Genomic DNA, 13059 nt, shown 5'->3' with positions numbered 1-13059 from the left:
ATTATTCTAGACTCCCTGCAAATGCTCACGGAAGCTCTAGCTTCGAATTTTGTGTCCAATATCCTATCTCTCACTATTATAATTAGGCATTCAGGCCATATAAAAAAAGCTCTATACACACGAACCAAGGAGTCGATAACATAGCCTGAACATAGGCAATTGAATCCGTCCAAAGAACAAAAAAAAGAAAAAAGAAAAAGAAAAAAAAAGGAAGGGGTCACACAAGGCCCCAAACGAGACACCAGAAACCCAAACCAAGTAATCCCATACTAGCGCCAGCTTGTGCAATGCTCAGGGCACCATTCCTCATAAAGTATGCCGCCCCCAAATAGCTACACGTAACATCTCCATTATCGCTCATTATCCCGTACGAGTAATTCAGCCACTTGTTTGTCGGACACCCAAAACCCAACGCACTGGGGCAACTCTGTGCCAAATCATAACAAAGTTCCCGGCATGGCAGTACTTCGTTATACGGCCCGGGTTTGATTTCTTCGTCAATCAACGGGTTGCGGGATGCATTTGTGAGGACGTTTTGTCGTAGAGGGTGATCATCGGGTAAAATGCTTCCATTTAAGAAATTTTGGCCCGTATTACGAGGGCGAAGGAATGAGAGGCTGCTGGAGAAATCGTGGCAGCGAGGAATGGTTACGGCGCAGAGCCATTGCTTGTATGCAGATGCACAATCATCACAGTCGCGAGCGAGAGAGTATTTTGAGGAGGAGGAAGCATTGCAGGGGATTTGCTGGAGAGAATATGAGAAATTTTTATATAGTTTGGCGGCATGGTCGTCGTAGAGTTTCATGAGCTGAGAGACATTGAGAGCCGGGTTGGACGGGACCGCGTAGGCGACTTCGGAGCAGAATTTGAGGTCGTATACCACTGCACAATTGTTGTCTAAACACGTCAGGTTAAATAAGATTCTGTGTATGTTTAATATAAACTGAAGATTTACCTGACTTAGTGGTAAAATTCATCGTTTTCCAGACTTTACCACCTCCACCGACAACACCATTCCCGGACGCAGTTGAGTTTCCTTCCATGGCCAGAATCCCATAGTACCCCGAGCTGCGATTAAGCCCTGTGATGTAGAATTGTTCCTTAGGCGTCAGGCCACGATTTGTCATCCCGGTTTTGAGGCTACCACCTATTCGGCTCATCTGCGCATTCTTGCTAAGCCCGCAATACGATTTCTGGATTCCAAAGATATCTGAACTGTTCATATTATGCGCAAACATGGTAAATGGCGGCGGATCTAGTTTCATCCACTCTTTATACGATTCATCTCCTGGTTTCGCTGCAGTCGTAGCATTCGTCTGAAGCAAAGCTGCTTGGCTGTCACTGTCGACAAAATATAAGAAGGGTGTATCGGGTTCCACGCTATGGAAAGGAGCATCCACAGATGCTGCAACTTCGTAGTTATACATTCCACGATATCTCGGATGGGTGGGAGCAAAAACTCCGATGTACACATCTCCATCCGCCTGTATCTCTGCAGAAGCGTATCCATCGTCAAAATCAATAGACAGAACTTCAGGAGTATCTGGACCAGGTTCTTTTACTGAACCATCTTCAGAGTAAAAGAGCTGAAGCTGCGGAGGAGAAGAATCATCCGATCGTTGAGTGGCGTTCAATGAGGGTTGAATACAGGTATTCAACGTAACGTAAACAGTAGTAGATCGACGAGATAATCCCCCATCGCGTTTTCTTTCTCTTTCGAACAGTATGCCATCAGCTTCCGGTTCTTCATTCTTTGGCTGAACGACCGTCGGTAGCCCTGGGGAACGTGGAGACTTTGGGCCGGTCAGCACGTCTTTAGGAATCATCCAGTACTGGGTTTCTCCCATCCTGATATTTTTCAACCTTGGTGCATTGTTCGCCAGCGCGTCCACTCCTTCAGGTGCTCTCCTTACAAGGCTAACATTCTGATGAAGATCCTCCTTAGCCAGCACATCAGGATGCTCCTGAGCTCCAAGTTCCGCAACTCCGAACGGTGTATCCAAATCTAGTATGATGGGATGGTTATGATCTTCGCGTATTATCGAATCAACATCAATTGCGTATGCGAATCGTATGTTCAAGGGAATGAGATAGAGGAAGATGAGAAAAAGAGTGGCGGCGAGGCAGGCAGCAAAGCGGGCCTGAAGAGGAGTGAGCTTTGGGCAAGGCATTCGAAAAAGAGAACGTGTAGGAGAGCAAAAGCTGAAAAAAAGAGCGACGAGTCTAGAAACTAAGTAAGCTAGGTGTGTCCCGCTCGCACATCAAAATCCACGTCGGAGATATTTCGACGGAGTTGGTATTATCAGGACAGTTTCAGGTTGCCGACCATTGAGTAACAACAATTCCATCGGCTTACGACCAAGGCGTAAATGCCAAACCCATCATCGCAGTGGAAAATCCATCTCTTCCAAACCGAGCCCAACAAAAAATAAAGCTGAGACAGACCTCGACAACGACCGACCTTGTTGCCCCAAAGAACCCCGGAAAGGCCGCCGCCGTGGCCGGGGAATTCAGGCAGACTATTTTTAGCGCGTTCCCAGCCACAACAAAGGGAGTCCACTAGCCATATGTGGCTGGTTATTAAAACTTCCCTTGCTTAGTAACCAACCGCAGTTGCCATCAAGACGAACAGCGGGCTGGAATATGTGTTGAGACCTTCAACTCGGTCTTCCGCATCTCGTTCCATTCACATCTCCTGTCGATCCGTCATCATGCCGCGCGCAGAGGTTGGGAGTACAAAGTTTATCTCCAATAAGTTGAAGTCGAAAGGGTTGCAGCGCTTACGTTGGTACTGTCAGGTTTGCCAAAGGCAGATGCGCGATGAGAACGGTTTCAAATGCCACACTCAATCCGAATCACACGTCCGCCAGATGCTCCTAGTGGGAGAGGATCCGAAGAAGTACATTCAGGGTTACTCAAATGATTTCCTCCGCGACTTTATCCAGTTGTTGCGGACTTCGCATGGCGAGAAACAGGTCCACATCAACCATTTCTATCAAGAGTACATCGCCAACAAGGAGCATATCCACATGAACGCCACGAAGTGGTCGAGCCTGACGGAATTTGCGAAATATTTGGGCCGGGAAGGGATATGTAGGGTTGAAGAGGGAGAGAAGGGCATTTTCATCTCGTGGATCGATAATAGTCCCGAAGCACTGAGAAGGCAGGATGCCATTCGAAAACGTGAAAGGCAGGATCGTGGGGATGAGGAGCGAGAAAAGAAGCTGATCGAGGATCAGATCAGAAGAGCTCAGCGGGATAAAGACGCCACAGGCACTGGAGATGGCGATGCCCCGGAGGCGCCTAAGAAACTACAAAGGGTAGAAGGAGAGAAGATTACGCTGAATTTCGCCTCGAAGCTTACCCCCCAAGAGAACTCTGCTTTCTCTTCGGCTTCTGAGAAGCCGGATCAACCTAAGATGGACCATGAGTCTGAAACAGAGAAATCGGAAATCACTTCCTCAGCGTCGACGCCAGCTCCAGCAGCTCAAACGCAAAAGGTGCCAATCAAACTTGGACTTGGAAGTTCAGGTTCAAAGCCGAAGAACGTCTTTGCTTCGATGTCCAAAAAGACTGCAGCTACCAAAAAAGCCGATATACCGCCTAGGCCACTAAGCGCTATTGAACGAGTAATGAAAGAGGACATGGAACGAAAACGGGCAAGCGAAAACAGTGGTTTTAAGGGATCTACGATGAAGCGCCAAAAGATATCATGATGCATTGTATTCAAGACTACAGATAAGGCGTTTTGGGAGCAAATGGACTGGAAGGCACGGCTCAATGGCGTATTTCAGGTTTTGGGTGGTTTCAATAGGATTTGGACTCCGTTGGATACTGGATAGATTACTTTTGCATTGCTCTCTCGGCAGTTTATTGGTTGGCATTGTATAACTGCATCTATGTCGAAGAGCTTGATGAAGCAATTAATTACAACATAAACAAGTAAAGTCAATGTCAATAATATAAACACAAAAGACAAGTCTTGGCAGAATTAAAACGCAAGCAACAGAATTTATCCATGAATGGAGTTGAGGAATGACCTGCACCTGTCAGGGACAACCGCCAGCGGATATGTTAGCTTCACAGCAGTTTATACCGCCGTGCTAACACAACACTAATGACCATGATGGCTCCAATGACACCAAGGATGCCAAAGAACCAGGACAAGCTGCCCCCTTCACCACCAGGCACAGGGACGTTCATTCCAAAAAGACCACAAATCAGGTTCAATGGAACCAAAATACTTCCCAAGAAGGTGATCTTGCTCAAGATCCTATTCACATCATTGCCCAACATGATGTTGGTCACATTCAACTGGGCAAGATAGTTGCTGTGGGCTCGGCTGAGCATTTTTTCGAAATGGCCAAGATTGGACATCATCGTAACAACATGGTCCTGAATATCACCGAGATATAGACCAATGTCTCCACGCGGAGTAACCGAATATTGCTCATTGCAGCGCTTTGAGAAGCCCCGAATAACATCTGCTTTACCGCCTAGCAGTCGCATCAAACTCATCACTTTTTTCCGGAGACCGCCGATTTGAGGAAGAAAGACGTTGAAGTCTTCCACACGGGCAACATATACATGGTCTTCAATTGCTTCAGATTCTCTCTCTACATCACGGATGACTGGTCCAAAGCTGTCAACAATGTCGTCGCTGTGGCGATGTTAGTCTCTGATCATATGTTCACCCAAAAAAAAAAAAAAAAAAAAAAAAAAAAAAAAAGGGAAATTGCAAAGAGTTATGGGAACCTACATCATGGCATAGCAGATCCAGTCACTGCTAAGTGAAACATACTCTCTCAACTTCCCAATTCTCTTGCGGACATTTGCAGCATGAGGGTTATCAATGAACGAGAAAGACAGTACTCCTTCGCGGAACACCACCATATAAAGATTGACAGGCTCCAGGTAGTGTTCACTAGCTTTGTCGATCTGATAGAAGGTCCGGAAGCAGACAAAATAGTACTGCTTGAACAACTCAACCTTCTCACGGGCTTCCTGAGTGATAATGTCCTCTGCTGTCAAAGGATGGATGGAAAATGCACGGCATATTGCCCCAAGCTCATCCTTACTTGGATTAATAACGTCGAGCCACCACACACCTCCTTCCGGGCCAAGCTGGAAAAGGTCTCGGAAGCTGTCGCCTGGGAGGACCAGATCCCCTAGTTCGGCAGCATGGATTGTGCTTTCAAATTCTGAAGAGAAGAAACTGAAGCGTGTGGGGTCATTTTCATTCTGAAGGATTTCAAAGAGCTTTTTCTCGTCAACCGCATCCACAGGAGCTCCGCCAAGTTGTTTTGCAACTCTGTCTGTTTTATCAACAAAATCGGATGATGATTCCAAGGGACTTGCACCCCGCATGATAGGGATTGGATCACCTGTCTTGTGAGCATGAGGGCGCAAATCATGAAAGATTCGTGGTTGCTTGCTTTGTGAGCTCATGCTATGCTTGCGCCGAGTAGAACCATTGGGTGGCGGACTTGCCGTTTTCCCAAGGGCCACGAACTCTTCCAGCTCTTCAAAGTCGATAAGCGATGACTTTCGTGATTCCTCATGGGGGGGGAAGCATACATCTCCACCCTCTCCCATGTTAACCCGCGGGTCTACGCTGTCTGCCCGAATGACACTTTCATTACTAAAGGTTGGCCGCCGGTGATGTGTACCAGCAGATATCGTGCGATGCAGAAGGGCGTCGAGGTCCGCTGGGCACTGACTTTCGAGGGTATTTGCACGTTCGCGTCGACGAGGCTCCGCGAAAGCGTCAACCGAGTTCGGAGGAGAGGATGATCTGGAGGAAGAAATCGACGATGCGTCTTGATTGGTTCGGGTGCGTCTGTGGGTGCGAACCGCAGCAGGGCTCACAGACATTCGTCTTCCTCCAGCACGTTCAAGATCTTGAATGGAGTGATCGTCATCTACAATAGCATGTTCAAAATCGCGAACTTTCAAGGAGCCGTCGAGGAGCGCCTCCCTCACATGGTGAAAATCGCGGGGTTCTTCGGGTTGCGTAGTGACCACCTGGGGGATAGGAAGCCTGCCGGCGATGCTCTCGATGGTGTCCGCTCTCGGCAGGGACTCGGCTTGGAAGCGATGGTCATCCAGCTCGGGAACGGGAGTGCTGTACCTTGTCTGGCACTTCTCTGACCTCGGTGATTCACTCATTGTGAACGAAGGATCGTCGACGTCGTACGATAGAACGGGTGGTGTGAGTTTCACAATCGGGGAGAGGGGGGAGAGGAGGGGAGCGAACGCCCGGAAGCGCTCACTCGTCCGGATTATCCAAAACGGTTAATGGCTGGGAAGCTCGTCGCGAAACTGCGGCCCTGGTCCCTTATCCTTCAGCCTAGCCCTCGGGAAAGGGCCGGCTGTATCTGCTGTGCACCTATTCGGCAGCCAGGTCACATATGACGCTGAAAGCCCAGTTATGGGGGTCGAGTGTCTCCCCCGCCGAAGACCCTGAACTTTGGGCCTAGAAGAGGGTGAATGAAGGAGTACTGGGCGTAGTTAACCCCCGCCAACTTGAATGTCTTGGTCCAATAGGAGCTGGGGAGCTCCGGAGTCGTCACGGGCGCTAGGAAGTCGGAACGAGATCGTCTGCCGCTGCCCTGTAGTCAGAACAAGGCGATGATTCTCAACCCAACTGAGACAGAGAAGCGATAGAACAAAGGGACGCTGACCGGCGTACTGGCGAGAGGAGCGGTACGCGGGTGAAGTGGCCCCGGCATGGAATGGATGAACAGGCGGAAAAGAAACTCTGCAGCGAGAAAATGGAGTGATGGGCTGGGCGGGAGAAAGGGGATTTTCTGGAGAGGTGAAGTGAAAGAAAAAAAATCTCAGCTCGAGGGGCGGGCAGGTTCAAAAGCCCCAACCACGACGAACCTTGCGACGCTGACTAAACCCAGATTGCGGACGGCACCGGCGCTAGGCCAGACACGGTAGACTGCCCACCGAGCCGCTCGCCCATCTAAGCCCATTCGGCAAATTGCTCACGCCGCTCTAACCGCGCCGGCTTTTTTCGTTGGCGCGTTCTAAGACATGGTTCTTCGGTTGCTCCCAAAATGGTGTGTTAGCGACTTCCCGTGTCTCTTCGGCGATCCTTCTCACGAAAAGCACAGTCGACGCTCATGAGTGAATCGACGGGCCAATTCGCCTTCGATTGCCATTACAGAATCCTTGGCTGGCTCCACTCGCCACCCCTTTCTTGGACGTTCAGGGATATCTCTGCGAAAAGCTGCCACGCCAAGTCCGGTACCTGCTCCATGGATCGGATCAGATGGCCTGAGGGATGGCGGATGGAACCCTGGAGATGGCTAAAATTGGCTCTGCAAATCGCCCAACCGATGCTCGGTATATCTTCAATTAGTTATCTCTAGGCGACCTTTGAATGTTTCCCACTTTCGCTACGGAGTACACAACATACGATTACGCTTTGGAGGAGCCGGAAGTGGATTCTTTTTCATATCCTTCCTTGCCACTAAAAGGGTCCTTGAATAGTGAGAGACGTCCCCTTGGAAAGTAAATCGACTTGTGGCTCCTTCAAGAGCTTTGGCCAACAACGTAACAGTTCCTTTCTACTAAGATCTAATGTCGCACAACCCGCCGTCTCTTGGGCGGTTGAAGTCCGTCCGGCATTTCGGGGTCCAGGCCTTGCAGCCTCCTGCTCCTTCGAAGAGGTCTCTCTGCCGGCCATCGCCGAAGTGAATTATGCACAGATGGGGGTGCCATCACAGGGAAGCGTTGCATGCCGTGCTTTGTGATGCCGCTGTCCTCATTGTCGAGTTGCGAATGACTGTTTCCCACGGAATTATGGGAGATGTGGTGGCCGCCATTTCCACGTCCGCGGAAGCTTGGCCGGCTGGGACAAGCACTTGTGCGCTGTCTCAACCTTCTCGCGGGTATGGAATTAGGACCCGTGACATTTGCACCGACATCTGCCAGATTCCTGGGGTATGGGATTGTGCTACCATTGAAGCGCGACCTCTGCACACCTGCTGTCTGACATTCTTCATAGCTGATTCCAACATCTCTGCATTCTTCTCTATTCGCACTTTCGCTTCTTACACAGTCTCCTTGGCCGCTACGCTCCGAGCGCGGTTGCATTTCTCCTCTTTGCAGCGGAGATGGTGACTTGCTGGCACTCGGAATAGACCAAATATTGATGGGAGAAGAAGCTGCAGACTCGGAGAATTCTTCGGATGCCTCTCCTTTCCGGTTAGCCGGTGGCGGGCTGATAGCTGACCTTCCGCCCCTCAGTCCGTCATTTGTCTCTCTAGCATCCACTTCAGATTTGAGAGAAGGTGTTTTGGGAGAACATGGGAGTTTTTCGTTAGATCCCAGTCGCCCAGGCTCTTCCCAGTCTGGATCATGGTAGTCCCAAATGCCAGAATATGGGACTAAGGCGGGATCTTCGTCCACCTGAACTCGCTTCGCCTTTCTGGCGATGCGAGCAGTGATTCCTGCTGGAAAAGGCAGCAAAGGTTCCAGGAGAAGTGTTCTAACTGCCATGGAATACGATGGCATGTCGTACTCGTCGAACTTGTCCCACTTCTTTTGACTTAGAATGGATTGGATGTACGACATGGGCATTGAATGCACCGTCGTATATTGCGGGTGTGCCCTTGGATGGCGGCGCTGTTTATACCAGCAACATCCATATTTGAATGAATGGTCATCTTTGCCATTAGGATCGATGCTAATATTTTCGGGGACCCAACCTTTGAATAGCCAAGCTATTAAACTGGATCCCAGCTCACGCAGCACTTCGTCTTTGACCAGTGGCTCCCCCCTCCAGGGTCGGTTTGAGAAGCATGCGGAGAAGGCTAAATGAGCAATTTCATGGACAAGGGTGACTGCGCACATGAAAACGACCTGCAAATATATCATGCTTGGAGGCTCCATTCCTCCAAACTTCTTCAACGCCTCTCCATATTGACTGGCAAGATAAACGGTCATCTTGCGGCAGGGCAATCCATTAGAGATATCTCTTTTGGTCGAGCTTTCCCAAACTTCGACATCCTCGTCATCCCTGGGTTGATCCGGCTCTATCCCTCCGCCATGGGGAGCTGTGAGCCCATGCCGGCCAATGTTAGGCCACATGACGGAGTTTTCTCTCCATTCTGTGTGCTGTGCAATTACGTCCAATCGCTCAAAGCACCGGTGCAATTGAGACTCTGCTACACTTTCCTTCACCACAATGTATTCTTTTCTTGAATCCATTCTAAGCTTTGGTATCACCGATGCTAAGAACGGGCCGGCCACTTTTAGCAACTTCGTGGCTAGTATGAAACTCGGTCGAAACGAGTCATATCTGGCACGGTCTAGCATTAACTCGGGCCATCTTTCGAGCTGGAATATCGGATGTATGGGACCTTGTAGGTCGGGCTCTGTCGGATTTTCAACATCTAAGGCACTTGTAAGCATGAGTCCTGACCCCTGAAATGTAAGATAGAGCCTCCCAGGGTCTCTCGCCTATGACGCCGAATCGTTCTAATTCTTCGAGAATCCACCCTTCTGGCGGCTTATCGAACGCATTTCCCTGAGACGTTCCTACTAACTCCTTCCCTGGTGCAAACCGCGGTGCGTAAAGGTCGGGTTCAACCTTGGTCCTAGTCGCCATATTTGGCAATGGAATGGATTAGGGGATCTACCAGCGTATAAGTCAGAAGTATGGCTTGTGCCGTGCTCAGTCGCTCCGCTAGAGTTGCATCAGATAAAACACAAAACTTTTCACCTCGAAAGTGATGATCTCTCCGGAGTTTAGAATCGTTCACGGTATACTTATGGCCCTAGGAACCTACGTTTTTAAATAAAACCGGGGAATTTTCATGGTTAGACGAAATCTCGCAAACGAAGAAGCGATGAAAATGTGGGCAAATTCCGACACTTTTGATGCGTTCGACTCTAAGATTTACTCGAATGGATTGATGTAGACGTCCACAAGCCTTTATTCATCATACGGATAGTTCATGCATTTCTTTTTCTTTCTTAGGTGATTGCATTACGGAGTACTATATTCAGGAGAGACGTCGAATATAGGGAAGCTCCATACAACAGTATCGTCAAAAGCTCGAGACGGAAAAAAACGGATCTTGCTCACTCCTCCATAGAAGATCTCAAAAAAAAAGCAATAATGAGCGAGGCGTGTGCTGTAGCCTGGCGTTCGCCAGTTCCAGCACTTCCACTCCGCCAAGTTCCCGACGCTTAAGCTTTCAACTCTCCGAGCCAATAACTGGCAACCATAACATGTGATCTCATGCCAGATCTCCAAGCTTCCCGCGCAGAGCCCGCGAAATTCAAGATCCATTTCCCAACCGTTCACCGGCTACGCGGAGAGGCAAATCGATAGTCATTATTACTTCAAGATGGATGAAATACTCGCCCCCCTCCAGGATATCTTCGAGGCTCAAATAGTGCGTTCATTCAAACACCCCCAATATCCCTACCATCATCCACCAAGAAACATTATCATCAGCGCTAACAAAGATACAGGATTTCCATGGCCAGCGCCTTGCTGAAATACTAAGTACCGTTTTACTCATTCTCTTCGGCGTAAGCCCTACCCTTTCCCCGTCGCTCACTTCCCTCTTTGATTGGCAACAACGTCCGATGCCCAAAGAAACCGGGGCGCCGTTCCTTATTGAACTAACGAAACTTACCGCACCCTTAGGCTATTGGGTTCATCGCCGGTTACATATACCAAGACATCTTCATAACGGTTTTGATCGGGACGGTTGGGCTAATTTCAACGATGCTGGTTGTCGTACCGTCATGGCCAATCTATAACAAACACCCCGAACCCTGGCTGGTGCCGGGTATTGGAGGAGTGCAAGGGGGAGGAATTGTGGTAGGAAACGTTAAAGCGCGCTGAGGACTAGGATTTGGGGAGATACGTATAGAATCACTGTGGGATATAGACCGCTGCGGCTGTCTCAAGGATAGCAAATGCTTCCTTGGACAATCACCTCCCGCAGAGAAGATGCACACAAGCGAATGCATACACTGGGAGGAGTTTAACGAGATGAAATAATTCCAAATGGGGCCTGAATCATGCTTGCTTCAAAGTAAAGATCAAATTTACTGCCCTATTAACCTCTGATGTCGCCATAACACCGACCATAACCCATAATCAAACCCCATATCGAGTGGTCGGCGGCGCAGCTCGAGTGGCTCCTCCCATTTAGAGAAAATTTTGGATCTGTAAAAGACTCCGTAATCGGTGTAAAATTTCCGTCGAGTGAATAACCGTCTATCGGCCATACTTTTGGAATTCCCAGTCTCTGTTATCTAGTGGGCAGACTTGTCTCGTCCTCAGCCATCTTGAGATGCAGTGGAAATGGAAAGCGTGCTGTGACAAGAACAGCACTCGTAAGTTATGTCCTTTTCGTTGAACTAATCAAAGAAACAGAGCAAATAGTGGATAAAGAGCTACTGACATTGCATATTCCCCACGCAACAGTACATTCTTCTGCCGTCGAGGACCCCTGGTTCGCCTGGCACTCGATGCCTGTAGATTTGTCGTGTTAGGCCTTTTGCGCATAAATAATCCAGAATAACTTACACAGGTCCATGATGTGGTTTCGGCAGATGGCACAGTTGTCTACGACAATGTCCCATGCCCAGAGAGCGACGGCATTCCACTTTTGAAACATTAGCACGAGTTCAACACGAGGCGTGACTTCAACAACATACTTTCTTCACCTCAAACCGCTTCTTTCCTTCGGAGCTGGCCTCAGCGGCGCCTGATTTGGAGCTCTTAGTCGCACCCCGGAGTTTTGCTGGCGCTGTTGGGGCATCGGTCATTTCAACGTCGGCCATGTTTCAGAAGGCAGGCACAATCGATTAAATTCGGTCAAGGCGTAGCCAAAATAAGCGAGGGATACGGTAGAAGGGAGGTTATATATCACGACTTGATAGCTGGGCTTTCAACTGAAAGTGATTTGCTTCGGCTGCCTTTCATTGATCACTCTCCGCCAAGTTAGGGCACCGGATGTTAGCTTTTTGACCGTCAGGGGCGCAACATTTGTCAGAATAGCTCACCAAAGAAATACTTCTGCCCAACTCTCGTGCTGGCTTAGGCTCCGATGTAAATTACTTTAGGGTGAAGCTGCGATACTGCCCGCGCTTTCTGCCCAGCTTCACGTTGAACCGCTGTACGGAGTATTATGGGGGGTTGCCTTACTGTCGCTGCCCGTCCAATTACGTATCGAGCCCAATCACGCACTAGTGTATTTGGGGTTAGTTACGCCCCACAGCTAGTCGACCGGGTTATCCATTTAATCTGTCACCATGGACGGGACACGGCCTGCTCAAACGGCGCCCTTCTCTCCGAAAAGTGCCCTATGGGTCCTTCTCGTTACCCATTAAGGTCTACTAGATGCACTAGAACTCGGAATCTACACTGGGAGAAGAAAGTATTTGAAGCGTTCCCAGTTCTGATACACCTTGCGATGAATCAAGTTCCATCATTGCGTATGGAGTACCTTGATAGCCTTGACCATATCATGTGTTAGTCAAATACGGAGTACACTTTCACACCTCCTTTTTAACGATCTTTACAACTGATAGTTCGGCAGTCACAGTCATTGCTACTTGCATGAACATCTCCAAGCTTGATGGTTGGGATCAAACCCGTGCATATCCACATTATCCTTTTTGATCCCTACAGCACAAGTAATCGTGTACTGAATTGATTTATGTTCTCTTTTAAAACTTCCTGAGGAATTGGCGGAGAGCTCCTGCATGTTCAGTGCACACTCTAGCCTCATACTTTATCCTAGTTCCCATGCCGGCTGTCCTCATTCGGCTCACAAGTGTGAGAAGGAACATTAATGAAGATGAAATAAGTGCCAGTGTCCATCGCCTTATCCTTGGCGTCGAGTTAGGCTGGGGACCATCATGATACAAAACGCAAAGAGTCTGCACAAAAATTGGCTGACAGTGCTTGCTGAGGCAGCATGGCATTTGAATTGACCATGATTGCGCAAGGGTTGAACATTGCAACAGCATTGTCGATATAAACTTGTAACATCTTAGCTTTAGAACTCTGCAAACCAT

The 13059-nt window shown here is 49.0% G+C and overlaps 6 protein-coding genes across 7 annotated transcripts; 2 read left to right on the top strand and 4 right to left on the bottom strand.

Moving 5' to 3' along the window:
* Positions 1-23: 23 nt before the first annotated feature.
* MID1 (stretch-activated cation channel mid1) lies at positions 24-2486 on the bottom strand. Its single transcript, XM_066125197.1, has 3 exons — positions 2327-2486; positions 956-2223; positions 24-897 (listed from the first exon to the last, which is right to left on the bottom strand). The coding sequence occupies exons 2-3, from the start codon at positions 2169-2171 to the stop codon at positions 218-220; spliced, it is 1896 nt and encodes a 631-aa protein (XP_065981278.1). The 5' UTR covers positions 2172-2223; positions 2327-2486; the 3' UTR covers positions 24-217.
* Positions 2487-2675: 189 nt separating this feature from the next.
* Positions 2676-6805, bottom strand: ALR1 (Mg(2+) transporter). The gene is made up of 2 exons (XM_003069537.2): positions 4760-6805; positions 2676-4660 (listed from the first exon to the last, which is right to left on the bottom strand). Exons 1-2 carry the CDS (start codon positions 6166-6168, stop codon positions 4081-4083), a joined length of 1989 nt encoding a protein of 662 aa, XP_003069583.2. The 5' UTR covers positions 6169-6805; the 3' UTR covers positions 2676-4080.
* D8B26_006498 (uncharacterized protein) lies at positions 2702-3716 on the top strand (the record flags this gene model as incomplete). Its single annotated transcript, XM_003069536.2, has 1 exon — positions 2702-3716. The coding sequence occupies exon 1, from the start codon at positions 2712-2714 to the stop codon at positions 3714-3716; it is 1005 nt and encodes a 334-aa protein (XP_003069582.2). The 5' UTR covers positions 2702-2711.
* Positions 6806-7587: 782 nt separating the features above from the next.
* D8B26_006496 (uncharacterized protein) lies at positions 7588-9622 on the bottom strand (the record flags this gene model as incomplete). Its single annotated transcript, XM_003069538.2, has 2 exons — positions 7588-9438; positions 9557-9622. 2 exons carry the CDS (start codon positions 9620-9622, stop codon positions 7588-7590), a joined length of 1917 nt encoding a protein of 638 aa, XP_003069584.2.
* Positions 9623-10298: 676 nt separating this feature from the next.
* On the top strand, positions 10299-11063 carry D8B26_006495 (uncharacterized protein). Its single transcript, XM_066125196.1, has 3 exons — positions 10299-10415; positions 10495-10554; positions 10673-11063. The coding sequence occupies exons 1-3, from the start codon at positions 10368-10370 to the stop codon at positions 10871-10873; spliced, it is 309 nt and encodes a 102-aa protein (XP_065981277.1). The 5' UTR covers positions 10299-10367; the 3' UTR covers positions 10874-11063.
* On the bottom strand, positions 11026-12157 carry RBX1_1 (RING-box protein 1). 2 transcript variants are annotated; one of them, XM_066125195.1, is made up of 5 exons: positions 12043-12157; positions 11695-11970; positions 11564-11642; positions 11439-11509; positions 11026-11350 (listed from the first exon to the last, which is right to left on the bottom strand). In XM_066125195.1, the coding sequence occupies exons 2-5, from the start codon at positions 11818-11820 to the stop codon at positions 11252-11254; spliced, it is 375 nt and encodes a 124-aa protein (XP_065981276.1). In that variant the 5' UTR covers positions 11821-11970; positions 12043-12157; the 3' UTR covers positions 11026-11251. The 2 variants fall into 2 exon arrangements, with proteins under 2 accessions (XP_065981276.1, XP_003069585.1); XM_003069539.2 differs by having other exon boundaries at positions 11695-11955.
* Between the last annotated feature and the right edge of the window lie 902 nt (positions 12158-13059).

Source organism: Coccidioides posadasii, chromosome 3 (genome assembly GCF_018416015.2).
Source record: "Coccidioides posadasii str. Silveira chromosome 3, complete sequence".
Classification (NCBI taxonomy): Eukaryota; Fungi; Ascomycota; class Eurotiomycetes; order Onygenales; family Onygenaceae; genus Coccidioides; species Coccidioides posadasii.
This window is presented reverse-complemented; position numbering and strand designations above follow the sequence as displayed.

What these genes read in the sequence shown, in the direction of transcription:
- MID1 (XM_066125197.1), bottom strand. Translation starts at nt 2,171, where the DNA reads ATGCCTTGCCCAAAGCTCACTCCTCTTCAGGCCCGCTTTGCTGCCTGC. An exon ending in GAATTTTACCACTAAGTCAG is followed by an intron (nt 898 to 955) that starts GTAAATCTTCAG and finishes TGACGTGTTTAG; the next exon opens with ACAACAATTGTGCAGTGGTA.
- ALR1 (XM_003069537.2), bottom strand. Translation starts at nt 6,168, where the DNA reads ATGAGTGAATCACCGAGGTCAGAGAAGTGCCAGACAAGGTACAGCACT. An exon ending in TGGATCTGCTATGCCATGAT is followed by an intron (nt 4,661 to 4,759) that starts GTAGGTTCCCAT and finishes ACATCGCCACAG; the next exon opens with CGACGACATTGTTGACAGCT.
- D8B26_006495 (XM_066125196.1), top strand. Translation starts at nt 10,368, where the DNA reads ATGGATGAAATACTCGCCCCCCTCCAGGATATCTTCGAGGCTCAAATA. An exon ending in ATATCTTCGAGGCTCAAATA is followed by an intron (nt 10,416 to 10,494) that starts GTGCGTTCATTC and finishes ACAAAGATACAG; the next exon opens with GATTTCCATGGCCAGCGCCT. An exon ending in TTTTACTCATTCTCTTCGGC is followed by an intron (nt 10,555 to 10,672) that starts GTAAGCCCTACC and finishes CCGCACCCTTAG; the next exon opens with GCTATTGGGTTCATCGCCGG.
- RBX1_1 (XM_066125195.1), bottom strand. Translation starts at nt 11,820, where the DNA reads ATGGCCGACGTTGAAATGACCGATGCCCCAACAGCGCCAGCAAAACTC. An exon ending in AGCGGTTTGAGGTGAAGAAA is followed by an intron (nt 11,643 to 11,694) that starts GTATGTTGTTGA and finishes ATGTTTCAAAAG; the next exon opens with TGGAATGCCGTCGCTCTCTG. An exon ending in TTGCGTGGGGAATATGCAAT is followed by an intron (nt 11,351 to 11,438) that starts GTCAGTAGCTCT and finishes TTCTTGTCACAG; the next exon opens with CACGCTTTCCATTTCCACTG.